This window comes from Arachis stenosperma, chromosome 5, assembly GCF_014773155.1.
Source record: "Arachis stenosperma cultivar V10309 chromosome 5, arast.V10309.gnm1.PFL2, whole genome shotgun sequence".
Classification (NCBI taxonomy): Eukaryota; Viridiplantae; Streptophyta; class Magnoliopsida; order Fabales; family Fabaceae; genus Arachis; species Arachis stenosperma.
The window spans coordinates 9,825,760-9,842,874 of NC_080381.1; the positions used below are offsets into that span (position 1 = coordinate 9,825,760).

The 17,115-nt window shown below is 40.1% G+C and overlaps 2 protein-coding genes and 1 non-coding gene across 3 annotated transcripts; all 3 read right to left on the bottom strand.

Moving 5' to 3' along the window:
- Window positions 1-10,286: 10,286 nt before the first annotated feature.
- On the bottom strand, window positions 10,287-13,843 carry LOC130979893 (probable disease resistance protein At5g66900). The gene is made up of 5 exons (XM_057903439.1): window positions 13,083-13,843; window positions 12,267-12,670; window positions 11,786-12,153; window positions 11,395-11,672; window positions 10,287-11,308 (listed from the first exon to the last, which is right to left on the bottom strand). The coding sequence occupies exons 1-5, from the start codon at window positions 13,711-13,713 to the stop codon at window positions 10,473-10,475; spliced, it is 2,517 nt and encodes an 838-aa protein (XP_057759422.1). The 5' UTR covers window positions 13,714-13,843; the 3' UTR covers window positions 10,287-10,472.
- Window positions 13,844-14,332: 489 nt separating this feature from the next.
- TRNAW-CCA (transfer RNA tryptophan (anticodon CCA)) lies at window positions 14,333-14,404 on the bottom strand. Its single transcript has one exon. It is a non-coding gene; the product is annotated as a tRNA-Trp (tRNA).
- A 74-nt stretch (window positions 14,405-14,478) lies between these two features.
- Window positions 14,479-15,486, bottom strand: LOC130979895 (reticulon-like protein B13). Its single transcript, XM_057903441.1, has 4 exons — window positions 15,415-15,486; window positions 15,149-15,353; window positions 14,828-15,039; window positions 14,479-14,705 (listed from the first exon to the last, which is right to left on the bottom strand). Exons 1-4 carry the CDS (start codon window positions 15,482-15,484, stop codon window positions 14,521-14,523), a joined length of 672 nt encoding a protein of 223 aa, XP_057759424.1. The 5' UTR covers window positions 15,485-15,486; the 3' UTR covers window positions 14,479-14,520.
- Between the last annotated feature and the right edge of the window lie 1,629 nt (window positions 15,487-17,115).

Here is a 17,115-nt window from a genome sequence, read left to right on the forward strand (position 1 = left end):
TGTTTCCTTTAACAACAAACCCAGAGCATGAATTACCTCAGACACGCATAATAACATCATCAACAACCTGAAACAGAAAATGATCGAGGAAATCAGGTTACCAAGTTGAAAAAGCAAAAATTGACCATGAAACTTCTATTATTAAATAATTATAATATACAACCTCTTTGTCAGAGGCAACACCCAAAAAAATAAACCAGCAAAATCAGCATTTATAACACCTAATCATCTATAAATTACATGTGATAAGGCTCTACATAGGGTATAATCATGTCTACAGTTAACGAAGACAAAAATGCAACCAAGACTCCGGGAGTATAAGCCAACGCAGAATCATCACATAAATGCTTGATTTAGGATAAAAGATTATTTTAACTTTAGATGAAGTTTTATTTTTGTCGTTAATGTTTGGACCGCCTAAATGCACAAATAAAAACTTTGCAAGCGTCCGTTTGGAAAGTTGTGAAGCAATTTTTTTGAATTTTTGATTTATGAAAAGTAATAATATTAATGTTTGGTGTAATTTTTAAAATTAAATTACAATTTTTTTAAAAATTATTTAAGAATTTATAAAAAAATTACAAAAAATGACTTTTTTGATAATATTATTGTTCATACCCTGGCCCAACGATAAAGGCCCAGGATCAAGCAAAGGACCTAACCCAAAAGATTGGGTCTCACCAGTACCAATCTTCATATATGAAGTCGGTACTCACCACGACCTGTTCTAAAGAAGTCGGGCACGAGATTAGCTGGCGGATAAAAACTCATTTAAATGAGTAACTACCCCTATAATCTCTCTAACCACTTCCACGAGCCATATTTTAACCTCCCTAAGATAATGGGACGGTTAATTCCAACGGTGGTTATTGGTTCACCACTATAAATACACTAACACCCCTCAGGTATCTCTAAGCCCAATACTCTCTAGACCTGCTCACACTCTTGCTAACTTAGGCATCGGAGTGTCTTTGCAGGTACCACCCCCATCTCATCGCACAAACAAGTTGGACGGAGCCTCCCGAGTTATAGATCCATTCGGAATCCTCCTCCTTCACATATTTGGGCCAACCAACTCCATCCACCCCATCAATCTCCGGTTACCCACCGTAACATTGGCGCCGTTGCCGGGGACCCGAGAGATCAACCACTGATGGCGGACAGATCCCACGAAGAAGGACATGTGGAGACAGATTCTGAGTAAGAGAATCTGGACACAGGCAATAACGATGCGGACTTCACCCTCCACCAGGAAATTGATAATCAACACAGGGAAGGTACCTCCGGAGTAAAAAACCCGAAGGTAAACTCTTCAGAAGGGCGCGAATCAGAGAAAGAGGGACCATCCCATGTAACTGAACTCATGGGATTAGTCCACAGTCGCCTGGAACAGTTAGAACAAGAACGGGAGCGACAAAAGGAAACTGAAAAGAACCTAAGAGAGGAGATGGAACGACGAAAAGAGTTAGAAAGAAAACTCTTAAAGTTAGAATCCTCCCTCAAAGGTCGCAACTCCCGTGATGAACAAGAAGAGCCGCCCTTAGGTGGGGAGGATCCTTTCAGCGAGGACATAATGAGGGCAAAATTTCCGAGGAATTTCAAAAGCCCTGATATGGACCTTTATGATGGGACCACGGATCCAAAGCATCACCTGAGCAACTTCAAAAGTCGGATGTACCTAGCTAATGCTTCCGACGCTACGCGATGCAAAGCCTTCCCGACCACTTTATCAAAGGCAGCGATGAAGTGGTTCGATAGCCTCCCCCCGAGGTCGGTTACTAGCTTTGAAGACCTCTCAAGGAAGTTTTTGATGAGGTTCTCTATCCAGAAAGACAAAGTGAAACATGCACCGAGCCTCCTGGGAATAAAACAGGAGGTCGGAGAATCCTTACGAGCCTATATGAAAAGGTTCAATAAAACATGTTTAGAGATTCAAGACCTGCCCACAGAAGCAGTCATAATGGGGTTAGTCAATGGACTCAGAGAAGGTCCCTTCTCACAATCCATATCTAAAAGACACCCCGTTTCTCTAAGTGATGTGCAGGAAAGAGCTGAAAAGTACATCAATATGGAGGAAAACGTTAAGTTGAGAGACCTGAGTTGGCGACCTGGGCCCCCTCCCTCAACAAAAGAGAGGGAAAGGGAAACCAAGAAAAAGGAAGAACTCGGTCTCGAAAGACCAAGAAAATATCACTCTTATACTCCCCTGAAAGTTTCTATAGTGGATGTATACAGAGAGATTTGTAACACTGAAAGACTGCCACCCCCCAGACCCATTAAAAATAAAAAAGGGGGGAGCCGCAGCGATTACTGTGAGTACCATAAAATATATGGTCACTCCACAAACGACTGTTACGACCTTAAAAATGTGATAGAAAAGCTGGCCAGAGAAGGTCGGCTTGATAGATATCTCATAGAAAGGTCGGACGGTCATGGAAAGAGAAAGCGAGACGATATGGATAGAAGAGACCCACCGCCGCAGACTCCAGAGAGACATATCCATATGATCTCAGGAGGATTCGCGGGAGGGGGACTCACCAAATCCTCTCGCAAAAGACATCTCAAAAGAGTCTACCAGGTCAGAGAAGAGTCATCCGACCTCCCTACCATTTCATTCACAAAAGAAGATGGGCAAGGAATAATTCCTGGACACGATGATCCAGTAGTAATAACTATGATCCTGGCGAATGCCCATCTCCACAGAACCCTAGTAGACCAAGGAAGCTCGACAGACATCCTTTTTAAGCCCGCTTTCGACAAGCTAGGGTTGGACGAGAAAGAATTAAGAGCCTACCCCGACACCCTATACGGATTAGGGGACACGCCAATAAAACCACTGGGATTTTTGCCCCTCCACACCACTTTTGGAAAAGGGGAAAAATCAAAGACTCTGAGTATAGACTTCATAGTCATCGATGTGGGGTCAGCATATAATGCTTTAATCGACAGAGCTACCCTTAATCGACTCGGAGCCGTGGTATCCACTCCCCACCTTTGCATGAAATTCCCGACCTCAGCAGGGATAGCAACAGTAAGATGGGATCAAAAGTTGGCAAGAAAATGCTACAATGAAAGCCTAAATCTGAGAGGAAAGGACAGAGAAGTTCACACAATAGAGCTCGGCGGTGCAAGGGCCAGAGAAGAGCTGCGACTACAACCGGGAGGAAAAACTGAGGAGATACAGGTCGGCGAAGAAGAAGGGAAAAATACTCATATAGGAGCCAACTTAGGGGAAACCCTAAAACAAAAATTGACTAAGCTCCTAAGAGATAACTCCGACCTCTTCGCCTGGAAGGCCTCTGACATGCCTGCAATAGATCCCGAGCTCATGTCCCACAAGCTCTCGATTTATCCAGGATCCCGACCTGTACAACAAAGAAGGCGCAAGCTCGGCCCAAAAAGAGCCCTAATAGTAGAAGAACAAGTGCAGGCGCTCCTGGAAGCTGGCTTCATCAGAGAAGTCAAGTACCCAACATGGCTAGCCAATGTAGTGCTAGTCAAAAAATAGAATGGCAAATGGAGAATGTGTGTCGACTATACCGACTTAAATAAGGCATGTTCCAAGGACCCTTACCCACTGCCAAGTATTGATACCCTAGTGGACTCCAGCTCGGGGTATCAATACTTATCATTTATGGACGCCTACTCGGGATATAATCAAATCCCAATGCATGAGCCAGACCAGGAGAAAACATCATTCATCACACCCAGAGCTAATTTCTGCTACGTGGTCATGCCATTCGGATTGAAGAATGCAGGAGCCACATATCAAAGGTTGATGAATAAAGTGTTTTCCCCTCACCTGGAAAGTCTAATGGAAGTATACGTCGATGACATGCTGGTAAAGACCAAGAAAGAAGTCGACCTCTTGTCAGACCTCTCACAAGTCTTTGACACCATAAGGCTGCACGGGATGAGACTAAATCTCGCAAAGTGCGCCTTCGCAGTGGAGGCAGGGAAATTTCTAGGATTTATGCTAACACAAAGAGGGATCGAAGCCAATCCCGATAAGTGTAGAGCCATCCTAGAAATGAAGAGCCCGACTTGTTTGAGAGAAGTCCAGCAGCTGAATGGCCGACTTGCAGCCCTCTCCAGATTTTTGGCAGGATCGGCACTAAAATCCCTTCCACTGTTCTCCTTATTAAGAAAAGGATGCCAGTTCGAATGGACTCCTGAATGCGAGGAGGCGTTCCAGGAGTTCAAAAAGTTTTTAAGCCAACCTCCTATTCTGACCCGACCAGTATCTGGGAAAGACATCGTCCTGTACTTATCCGTAGCAGACAAGGCTGTCTCGTCAGCCCTGATAAGAGAAGATGAGGTCGGACAACATCCAGTTTATTTCATCAGTAAAGTTCTACAAGGCCCTGAGCTAAGATACCACAAACTGGAGAAGTTTGCCTACTCCTTAGTAATAGCCTCACGAAGGCTACGACCTTACTTTCAGACTCACACAATAAGAGTCCGTACAAACCAACCCATGAAGCAAATCCTCCAAAAGACGGATGTTGCAGGGAGAATGGTTCAATGGGCAATAGAGCTCTCCGAGTTCGACTTAAGATACGAAACTCGGACGGCGATCAAAGCCCAATGCCTCGCCGACTTCGTTGCAGAATACGCAGGGGATCAGGAGGAAAAACCAACTACATGGAAACTTTATGTAGACGGGTCCTCCAACAAAACAGGAAGCGGCGCAGGCATAATATTGGTAGATGAAAGAGGAATCCAGATAGAGGTTTCCCTAAAATTTGAATTTTCAGCTTCAAATAACCAGGCAGAATATGAAGCCTTGATTGCTGGATTAAAGCTGGCAGAAGAAGTCGGTGCTGCAAAGGTGATGATATACAGCGACTCACAAGTGGTGACCTCCCAGATAAGCGGAGAGTATCAGGCAAAGGACCCAAATATGAAGAGGTACTTGGCGAAAACTCTGGAGCACCTTGGGCGTTTTGCAGAAACCGAGGTTAAACACATAACTCGGGATTTAAACAGCAGAGCAGACGCCCTATCCAAGTTAGCAAGTACCAAACCAGGAGGGAACAACAGAAGCCTGATCCAAGAAACCCTCCAGGAACCCTCAGTGGTAAAAATAGAAGACAAACAAGAAGTCCTTGAGGTAGTTGGTTTAAACCTCGAATGGATGAACCCCTTGGTCGAATACATAAAATTTGACATCCTTTCAAAAGAGGAAAAAGAAGCCAGGAAAATCCGGAGGGAAGCACAACATTACACTTTGGTGAGAAATACTCTCTACAGAAAGGGGGTATCAACACCATTGTTAAAATGCGTACCGACCTCAAGAACCACCGAGGTGTTAGAGGAAATCCACAGTGGAATCTGCGAAAATCATCTCGGAGCAAGGTCACTAGCCAGGAAAGTAATCCGAGCTGGATTCTACTGGCCGACCTTGCAGAAAGATGCCGCAGAGTTCGTGAAAAAGTGTCAACCATGTCAGATGCATTCAAATTTCCACGTAGCTCCACCAGAAGAGCTCATCAGTATCACTTCTCCATGGCCCTTTGCAAAATGGGGAATGGATTTGTTAGGTCCTTTTCCCCAAGCGCCAGGACAAGTCAAATACCTGATCGTGGGAATAGATTACTTCACAAAGTGGATAGAAGCAGAACCATTGGCCACCATCACCGCTCAAAGAAGTCGGAGGTTCCTCTACAAAAATATCATCACAAGATATGAGATACCTTATTCCATTACTACAGATAATGGAACCCAATTCACCGATTCTACCTTCAGAAGCTTAGTAGCCAGTATGAAAATCAAACACCAGTTCACCTCGGTGGAGCACCCGCAGACCAATGGGCAAGCCGAGGCAGCCAACAAAGTCATACTGGCAGGGCTAAAAAAAAAGATTACAAGAAGCAAAAGGAGCTTGGGCTGAAGAGCTCCCCCAAGTGCTATGGGCTTACAGGACAACGCCCCAATCCGCCACTGGAGAAACGCCCTTCCGACTAGTCTATGGCGTAGAAGCAATGATACCAATAGAAATCAATGAACAAAGCCCAAGGGTAATTCTCCATGACGAGGTCGGAAACATACAGGGGCACAAAGAGGAGCTCGATTTGCTCCCCGAAGTCCGAGAAGATGCCCAAATAAGAGAAGCAGCATTGAAGCAAAGGATGACTACAAGGTACAACAAAAAAGTCATTCGAAGAACATTTGCCCCGAATGACTTGGTCTTAATCAGAAACGACATTGGAGTCAACAAATCAGGGGAAGGAAAACTTGCTGCTAATTGGAAGGGACCATACAAAGTCAATGAAGTTTTAGGAAAAGGTTATTATAAAGTAACCGACCTGAACGGCACTGAGCTCCCAAGGTCGTGGCATGCTTGTAATATGAAAAGGTACTACAGTTAAAAGCGAACTCTACTCCCTGGTGTACTCTTTTTCCAACTTCATGATTTTTTCCCAAAATCAAAGGATTTTTTCTGGAGAAGGGTTTTTAACGAGGCATCATAGTAGAGGCTAAGGGAAAAAAGGCTATTAAAAACCCTTAGTAGCAAGAAGGTACCTCCCCAATCAATAAAGATCTTTTTTCATATCTCTTATAAACTCCTTTCTATTTTCTAAGTCTTTCTATGAAACGCGCCGACTTAAGCTCGACAAAACGTGAAAATCCCATGAACCAACCTAGATGGTCGTCAGGATAAAATGACGAGGTACAAGTCGGTGTAATGAGGTTATGGAAGTTGATCGTAAAATAAAAACTCGGAAACATCCCGACTCATAAGTCGAAAGGAAAAAACCGAGTATAAAAGAAAACGAATCGCAAAAATAACCTAAGTCATAAGAACTCAATAAAACAAAGTTGAGTATAAGGGATAACAAAAAGAGATTAAAGGCTGTCAAAAAGTCCTTAAACAAAAGGGCTCAAACAGACAAGCCAAAGAAAACGGTTTTCAGAAAAAGATCAAGGGGACTTCGAAAAATCAAAATCAGAAAAGCATACACGCATAAAGTAACTTAAACCCTTATCCAAAAAAGGGTATTTATTTTGTTAAGTTAAAACCCTTATTAAAAAAGGGTACTTATAAAATATTTTGTTTACGGCCTTAGAAGGCCAAGAGAAATTGTTCAACAAACACCAACCGACAAACAACATATAAAGAGTTTAAAAAAGGGGGGACCCACAGGCCGAGCCCCCATATAGCCATAAAAAAGTTATTTTTGCAGAGGAGTAGACGGATTACCACCACCAGAGTCAGGAAGAGCGCCATCAGGACCGGGAAGAGAGGCAACCACGGGAGATGTAGAGGAAGCCGGAGGAACAACAGAAGAACTCGGAGCGTCTTTGGAACGAGGAGGGGACTCCATAATCCTCTGCCCTCGAGTCTTCAATTCTGACTCGGAAACGATTACGGGGGCAGGAGGATCCACAATAGCACCATCAATGACAACTTTGTCCGGATCTAAAGGAGACAGATCCAAGTCAGGAGCAATAACTCCGACCTGCTCCTTGAAGATTCTCCAAGCCTCCTCGGCACCATCAGCGATAGAGTCCTCCAACTCGGCATACGCATTTCGAGAGTTCAGCAAATCCTTCTTCACAGACACAAGATCTTGAAATAAACTCTGATAACTCTCCTGTGCTGTCTTCCTCAAACTCGCCTCCATGTTGCATTGGGCCCGCAACTTACTCTCCTTCTCCCGAAGGCTATCTCTCTCCGCCCTCAACCTGGCGACCTCCTCCTTCAACTCCCTCTCATGCTCCTGATAAGAAAGAAGTCTCCCCTCCAGCTCCTCAACCTTCGAGGTTAACCCCAAAGAGCTGAGAGGAGTCTTCTCAAAAATATCCAAAAGCTTGCCACAAACACCCGCCACCCTAAAACTCTCCTCAACCAGAGAAGTGAGGTGGTTTCGAACAGAAACATCATCCATACTTATATGAGGATAGATGTTCTTTTGGATGAATGCAAGAGCATCCGCCTTAACCCCACCATCAAAAGAAGAGCCAGACTCTAAAGTCTTGCGCTTCTTCTTCTCTGGCTCAGAAAGAAGTCGGGCAGAGGGGAGCGGCCGAGATAAGGCTGAAGAAGAAATCACAATGGGCTGAGAGGGAGTCCCCACGTTCTGAGGAGGAGGAGGAGGAGGAGGAGGAGAGATGATTGCCCTGGCACCACCAGCCCTGGCCCGAGACTTTGCTTTAGCCTCCTGAACTCTCTGGTAAGACTCCTGAGTATTCTTCCTTGCCATATCTGCAAAAGAAACAATTAGCAAAAATTACAAGTCGGAAAACTTCAAGTCGGCAGATACAAGTTGAAAAATAAGAAATATATATACATAAAAACTACCTAGTTGCGACCGAACAAAGGTCGGCGATCCCTGGAGGAATTTCCTAGTATCCAAGTATGGGGCCCTCCCCCACACTTCTCGGAAAAACCCCACAATGGCCGCCTCCACCTCATCCAGGTCGTCCAGACCATACTTCTCACAGGGGGAGGCCTCCAACCAATAGAGGGAAAAACGAGGGGAAGAATTCTCATCCAAGAAAAAGGGGTGGTGACCCTCTACAGCTTGCACTTTGAAAAAATAATTTTTGAAGTCGTGGAAGGATTCGTCAAAAAGGGTGAAAATTCTCCGACCTTGTATGGCTCGGAAAGACACCCATTGCTGCTTGTTATTTAGCCCACTAAAGGGCTTAGTCATGTGGAAAAGATAGAAGAAAATCCTCAAAGAGGTCGGGAAGTCCAAAGCGTGACTAATAAATTGGTAAATCTTCAGAAAACCCTAAGAATTGGGGTGAATTTGGGTAGGGGCAACTCGACAGTGGTGCAAAACAGACATCTCAAAATGCGAAAAAGGAAGAAAAACACCCAAACGGGTGATCATACATTCATACATAAAGAAAAAATGAGGGGCCGCCTCATTGGCCCTCCCAAAACAAACCCGGTCTTCTGGACTCGGGACTACCAACTCATACTTTGACTCGTCCTCCTCAGAAGTACAAATCCTGTGGTGAGTACGAAGATGAGTAATAAACTCAGCATCGACCAAGGGTTCCTCTCCTAGGACCGTGACATCAACCCATTGAGAAAGAACATCTACGGAAGCCATTTCTTTTTTCTTATAAGGGGTGACAAAAACCTACAAAGAAAAAGAAAAGGAAAATCAAAAACACGGTCTCTAAAGGGAGGAAATACGGAGCCAAAATCTACAAACCAACCTATCTACCTACAAAATAAAAGCATGCAAACACAAAACATGTCATGAAAGAAGAAAAGCTAACCTTTATCCAAAAGTGAAGGGTGGAAGAAGCAGAAGTCTCCAAACGCAAGAACGCAGCACGAACGAAGAAAGAAGAAATTTGAAAAATTGCAGAAACGAAAAAAGGAAAGAGAGGGAAAGTATTTATAAACATGCTAAAGGGCATAATGGTAAAAGCGGGCAGTCATTAATGAGAATGCACCGTTACCAAGACCTACGCACATCCCTAACGGACACGACGCTTGATTAGACGTAACTGTCAGAACCAAAGGGACACGGAAAGTCACGTCGGTCCTCCAACAAGTCGGCTACGACCCCGAGCAGAATACTCGAACCCAAATCTTGAAAGAATTGGGCTCGAGTAGGGGCACTATTCATACCATGGCCCAATGATAAAGGCCCAAGATCAAGCAAAGGACCTAACCTAAAAGATTGGGTCTCACCAGTACCAATCTTCATATATGAAGTCGGTACTCACCACGACCTGTTCTAAAGAAGTCGGGCACGAGATTAGCTGGCGGATAAAAACTCATTTAAATGAGTAACTACCCCTAGAATCTCTCTAACCACTTCCACGAGCCATATCTTAACCTCCCTAAGATAATGGGACGGTTAACACCCTAAAAATATGGCACTACTCCAACGGTGGTTATTGGTTCACCACTATAAATACACTGACACCCCTCAGGTATCTCTAAACCCAATACTCTTTAGACCTGCTCATACTCTTGCTAACTTAGGCATCAGAGTGTCTTTGCAGGTACCACCCCCATCTCCTCGCACAAATAAGTCGGACGGAGCCTCCCGAATTACAGATCCATTCGGAATCCTCCTCCTTCACATATTTGGGCCAACCAACTCCATCCAGCCCATCAATCTCCGGTTACCCACCGTAACAATTATTAATTTTTATTATATTTTTATAAAATAAATACTTTTAAAATTAAAAATTTAAATATAAAATAATTTATTTATAAACTATTTTTAATATAGTCATTTATTATTTAAACTATTTTTTCAAAAAAAACTTAATTAAGCTGTTTATCCAAATTAGATCTCATTATTGCACATATATTCGACCAAATAATAACATTCCTTTACGGTGATTATTGATTACGTAAATAATAAGAAAAAAAAAAGTTACAATACTTATTATTTTGAATTCACTCTTAATTTACAGGTGGACTAGAAGGGTCAAAGAATAGAGTTTCATATTTTGACAAGATTCAAGATAGTACCAACTAAAATAGTGTGTCAGCAACGAACTCCATGAAGCCAATTTAAGCTGATGTCTACTTTAGCTGTCTCTATCTTCAAATTGGGAGTTGAGGGGACATTTTCCCATAATTGAGCCCTCTCCTCATCACATAACACAAATATTTGATGTTTTGCATTCTCAAAGTTCATGACTGAGTATGGCACCTCACTTAACCCTGAACAACCCTTCATGTAGAGTTTCTCAAGATTCTGCAGATCTCCAATGTCCTCTGGCAATTTGGATAGACTTACACAGTCAGATATGTCGAGACAGCGCAGGTTACACAGTCGTCCAATCCCATCTGGCATCTCTTCCAAATCGGTGCATGAACTTAGCCTTAGCACTTCCAAATTCTTCAGCTTTGCTGTGTCTTTAGGAAGTGCTGAAAGCTTGTGACAGTTGGTGATGCTAAGCTTCTTTAGTGGGGTAATGTTGCATACCCCCTCTGGCAATTTCTCCAGATCTTTGCAATAGTCAATGCTCAACTCCACTAGATTTGGCATGGATTCTGAGATTGGGATAGAACTGTTCCCAAAAGCCTGGCTTGTGTTGCACATATGAAGCGATAGTTTTTGCAGACTCTTCAGTATGCATAAAGAAGGAACTGAAACTTTCTCCAATCTGATTCTTCTCAAGTTAGACAAAGCACTCAGTATCTCAAAATCTTTTAGTCCAGAAAGATGGAAGCCGTAATTTGTGACTATTAGAACTTTAAGTTTGTTCATTTTCTCCATGAACTGTGGCAGGCTGTACTGGCTAGATCGAATGTTTAAGACTATAACCTCGGCTTCATCAGCTGTCATGTCGCACCAATCCGAAGCAAAATTCTCATCTGCCCAAGCATCATATATGGCATCAAGAACACAAGATTATGCAAGATAAAGTAATTTAGATTTTAGAAGAGAGGAATTCACAAACCAGTTGATATAGACAATACTCTGGCAGCAACCTTTAGCTGCTTTTGTTCTATCAATCTTCCAGGTAAGAATGACAGTGACAAAAGGCGGCTGAATATTCCTTGCTGGTTTTGCCTTACCCACCATTCAGGATGATCATCTCCATTTAGCTCAATTATTAGTTTCTTTCTCTGTTCAATTTGTTCCTGCTCGCTCTGATGGATTGCCAGCTTTCTGAGGAGATCATGTAGCAAGACAAAGTGGTTATTGTAGTACATGTCTGTATCCTTTGCAACTTTCCTGATCAATTATCATAGTTTAGTCCAGCTATATTATGGAAACAATCTTTACTTGTCAATAAATCAAGCATTTTTAGATAAACAGCTAGGAAAAGGATAAAGGATGATGTGTACTTTGTTACTATGAGCTTAATCAAGTTCCTGGTGGTTAAATCATGGATGATGGTCATTGCTTTCCTTCCGTTGTCATCAAATTTATGCAGTTCTGCCCACATATCAATCAGGATTGCAACAGGGATCCTTTGGTCTTCAGGAAATAGGCCTAGATCCATGAAGCACTCCTTCTCACTAACTGAGAACTTATCTTCCAACATATCTAAACTTTGTTGGAGCCGCGAAAGCAAATCTGTATTACCCGACTCCAAAATCGACTGCTTTTCTAACCATTCTTTCATATCTTGCCACACCTCAAAAGGCTGCTGACACAGTGATCCACCAATCACTTCAAGTGCCAATGGTGAACCCTTACAACCTTTCACTATCTGAATTTCAGTGCAACAAAGCAAAAAATCAGTGAACAAGATCAAACAAAGAGCTTGAAAGAGTTAACATGGAATACAATACACACATTCAAAGTAGAAAGAAGATAAAGCACCTCATTGACAAGATTATCATCTGGCATGTAGGAGCATTTACTATTAAGTTGAGCCGAGTGACGGAAAAGGGACACTGCATCATCATGATCAAGGGGTTCCAACGGCCATGGGGTGCCAAATCTTTGAAAAGCAACCCTTGAAGTCACCAAAATCTTATAATCTGGTATCTGAAATCTGAACTTGTCAACAAGTGCCTCTGAGCTCTGCCAAACATCATCCAGGACTAATAGTATTGGGCTTCTCCCAACAAGCCTTAACAAAATTCCCAATTTGTTGATGGCGTCTTCATCACTCTGAAACTCGGGCACCTTACATCCGCAGTGCTCAAATAGTGTCCTCACAATGTTCTTCAAGTTTGGTGTTTCTGAGAAGGTCACAAAGAAGATATTCCCCCCGAACTTGCCTAGCCAAACCAAGTTAAATTTCTATAATCAAGGAGTATCTAGAAGTATTCCAGAATGCATGATATGCATGACCATTTCACTAGACTAAGAAGAGTAACGGTATATAACTGAAAGCACCTACCTCAATTCTCAAGGCCACTGTAAACCTGATGTATCTGTTAATGCATATGCATATATAATTGGATACTGTATGGTAATATGAGTAAAAAAGGAGAAAGGAATTCTTTTCATGTTGAAAAACATCAAAATTTGTACGAGGCTTTCCCAATTGAGATACTGTAACTAACAAGAATGGACCACATTCCCAAAATAGCTCAAGTATTGAACTTGGTTAGTGATTGTATTAGACCATGACAATTGACATACTTCTCTCCCTACTAGGTTTAACCAAAAGGAGAAATGGAAATCTACCTTTAACATGTGGGTCCCAGCAGAGCTTTTTAGCAAGAGTGCTCTTTCCAGAACCTCCCAGACCAGTCAAAACAAGAACACTGACATCATCCTTGAGAAGCTCAACCCTCAACCTGCTCAAATGCTCATCCATCCCCATACACTTGGGTTCTTCAGGAGCACCACTCAAACCCTGTATCTGGCTCCCACTGAACTTGGCAAAATCTTGTTTTGCAAGAATGTTCAAAATCTCGTCAACCTTCAAAAGAACCTCCATCAAGTTCCTCGCATTCTGAACCTGAACATCAAAGGACAAGTGCCTTTGAAGTGACTGGTCCTCGGACTTGAGCTTCCCCTGGTAGTAAGGGAATGAAAGAAACTTCCGGCGACTTAACTTTCTGGAGCACTTTCGTGCAAGGTCTTGTCCTTGACGTACGCGACTCTGAAGCCTCTGGATCTCTTGTCTTGGTCGATCTAACTTGTCGTTGTATTCCATCATCTCATCAACCAGTGGTGCTATGGCGTTCAAGGTTTGTATGTTGGTTTCAAGTGTTGGCTTGAACTCTCGACCTTTGTTTATGGTTTCAATTGCTGCTCGAAGAAGCTCTCCCATAACCGCTCCAACGGCACCTCCACTGAACAGATCTGCCATACTCTAGTGATCTGATTGTCAGGTCAACCAAGAGATTGAAGGTGGTCAACGGCTTCACTAAAACAGAAGTTATTGTCTCAGCAAAACAAATGAAGTTGCCAATAGGATTATAGGAAGGATGGTAGCAACTAGCAATGTGTGTTACTTGCTACCTTAAAATAAAATAATATTTTATCAACTACAAAGTCTTGGTCATTCACTTATATATTTTTTTGAGAAATTCTTGACAATAAGTAACTTTTAGAAAATATTAAAAATGTTCATGCGCTAATTTGGTTTTTTTTTTTTTTTTTTTTATAGAAGTTTATATATATAACGGAAACACCAATGATTACAGAAATATAAACGATTCTCCCCAACATATTAATTTGTTCCTTTTTCCGAAAATTACAATTATATTTTTGAAGTTTTAACTACAAAATCTTATTATCAAGACATGAGAAATATACTTTAGATACAACAACATCAATTTAGAAATATCTATAAAAACATGTAATTTTTAAATACGTATTATTTTCTTTGAAAATTTATTTCTTTTTTTCACCGAATTAGTGTTTTTGTTTGTTTGGAATTGGATTCATGCCGTTTTGGAATCTGTTAAAAGGCAAAAAACGGGAATTGAACCCGACGTGAATCGAACACGCAACCTTCTGATCTGGAGTCAGACGCGCTACCATTGCGCCACGGATCCACAGATGTCATCTTATTGAAGTGACATATATTTACCTTATATTTATTACCAAGAAGTAATAATCTTATACATATCTCGAATCGTATTACATAACAGTGCATCTACTACAAGGGAAATTACTGTGTTTTCTTCTCCTTATTATCCTTGCCGTTCATTACTTTGGTTTTGATCTTCTGAATAGCCTTCTCATCGATAACTTGATAAGACTTGTTGCATCTCTCTCTCAACCAATTCACTAATCTCTGGACTTTATCCTCGTACTTCACATATGCTACTGGAACTGTCATGCTCACTATTGTACCTACAAACCGAAAATACAAAACATTGAAGAACATAATTAACAGAGGGAATCTAAATATCCATACAGGAATATATAACAGGTAAATTAAAACTCATAAGCAAATATGTATCATATATATGTACCTATATAAAGGAAAGTTAGGAGGTCCATGAAGGTTCCAACATAAGAGAGCAACAACAGTCCAACCTCGACTCCCACAAAGACATGCCACTCTTTCTCGGCCCCCACCCAGAACAACAACCTTATTGCTTCTTCAATCCAAACTCGAAAAGTGTGGGCCATTCCCATAGCCGTTTCTTCTGTCAGTTCAAACCTCGTCAAGCGCGGTGGTTCCCTGAATTCCACACAATTACTCCATTATAGCTTATTAATCTAATTAATCCTTAACAATATATATAAACATAAGAATAATAAATACAAGCAAGAACATATATATATCTTACTTGCCGAAAAGTTTAGTGAGATTGGCATAGAGGAATATGGAAGCAAGAAGGAATATGGCAAGCCACGATATGAGAGTGATGAATTTAAATTGATATAGTTGCATAGAGACCCATGTTGCGGTTGCCAATATGAGAAGGGTTGCATTCAGTTTCTTTCTTCTCCATAAGACCATGTCCTTCACAACGTTGTTGCCATTAACGTGATCTGCAGTACAAGAAGTCAAGAACAAGATTGGTGCAGTATAATGAAATGAAATAGTCATTACCTGATGAGGAATGGGAGGGAGTTGTTGTCAAAACTTGAGATTCCGCTTCAGGTTCTGGTTCTGAAGGCATAACTGGTTCTGGTTGTGCAGACATGACGGAGAATGAAGGTGAGAGGCAGAGTAACTGTATGGTATATGTATGGTTTCTGGTGCAGATTGAAGTGCAAAAGGGCGGTGTTGTGTTACATAGAAGGTGATATGTATCTTTATTAGTGTGAGAGCATACACGTGTAGCAGTGCATGGAAACGTGGAATCTTTGGAACCTTTTAGCACCGCATTGACTAGTCTAGTGTTATCTAATGTATTGACTTTGATTCTAGAAGGCGCTTCCTATGGTAACACACACCTTGATTCATTTATTCAACTAAATCAGTTAACATATTTTAATATGCATTTTATATAAATAAAATAGTGTGATGAATAACTAAGAATTTTTGCACATTGGAGGAGAGTCCCAAAACGAAATACTCTGTTCCAATGTGGCTCTGGTGATCTTCTTTTAATCATGAGTTTAATTTCCTTATTTCTGCTATACCAACGTCTCCAGAAAGTGATTATGAATATTTCTTTCCAATCTATCATCTGAAGTGTGCTTGCATCCCAATCCATCATCTATTTCCTCTTGTTGAGGAGGTGGCATTGCTATTATCTTTTCTCAAGTAAGGCCGAAAAGTGTTGCAGTCTTTGTAAAAGAGAAACTGATAAACAAGACTATCTTCCATGAAAAAAAAAAAAAAAAAACCAAGAGTATGTTTGTTTTGGGTTTTTGTTTGTTGTTTTTAAATTTTGTGATACATATTTTAAGCTCTTTTTTTTTTTTTTGAGATACATAAATTTTTAATCAAGCTTGAATACTTATAAATTTCTAATTATTGAGAAAAGAGACATAAGTCTTTTATTGACTAAAAGAAAAGTTTGTGTATCTCAGTACTTATAGGTTGTATTTATTTTTAGGACAAGATAAAATATTAATTATGAAGAATAAGATATAAAAAATAAAAATATAAAATTTTATATTTTTATATTTTGTTTTGTGATAAATTAAAATAAATTATAAAAATTTAATTTTTTTATTTTTTATTTAAAAAATTTAAAACAAAAAATATAATAATAAAAAATATAATTATAAAAAATAAATAAAAATAATAATAATAAAAAAAGTTGTATCTTTGTTAGTAATTTTGTATTTTTTTTGTTATGATAAATATAAAATATATTAATTTAGTATCTCTAAATATAATATTTTTGTTAATATCTCTTCTATTAAACATAATTTTATGTTTATATATCTTTATTTTCTATTTCTGTAAATAAATGTAACTATAAATTTTTTATTATTTTTTTTGAAGACATTATTTTAAATCAGAATTAAACACTTATAAATAGATACTTAGATTTTTTTTAATTGACTAATAGAAAAATTATGTATTTCAATAAAAAAATTAACGTGTCTCAATTTTTAATAATTAGATATTAATAAATATTTAATTTTAATTAAAAATATTATTCATGCAAAGGATAGTTAAAGACTTTTTTTTCGGTGTTTTTATATTAATAAATAGAAAATATTCGAAAGTCAATATCTTTTAGTAATATTAGTTAATAAATTTTTTATAATATTAAAATTTAAAATATAAAATTTAAAATTAATTATACATTAATTAAAAATAATAAGTTTTATTGGTAATAAAAGATTTTTC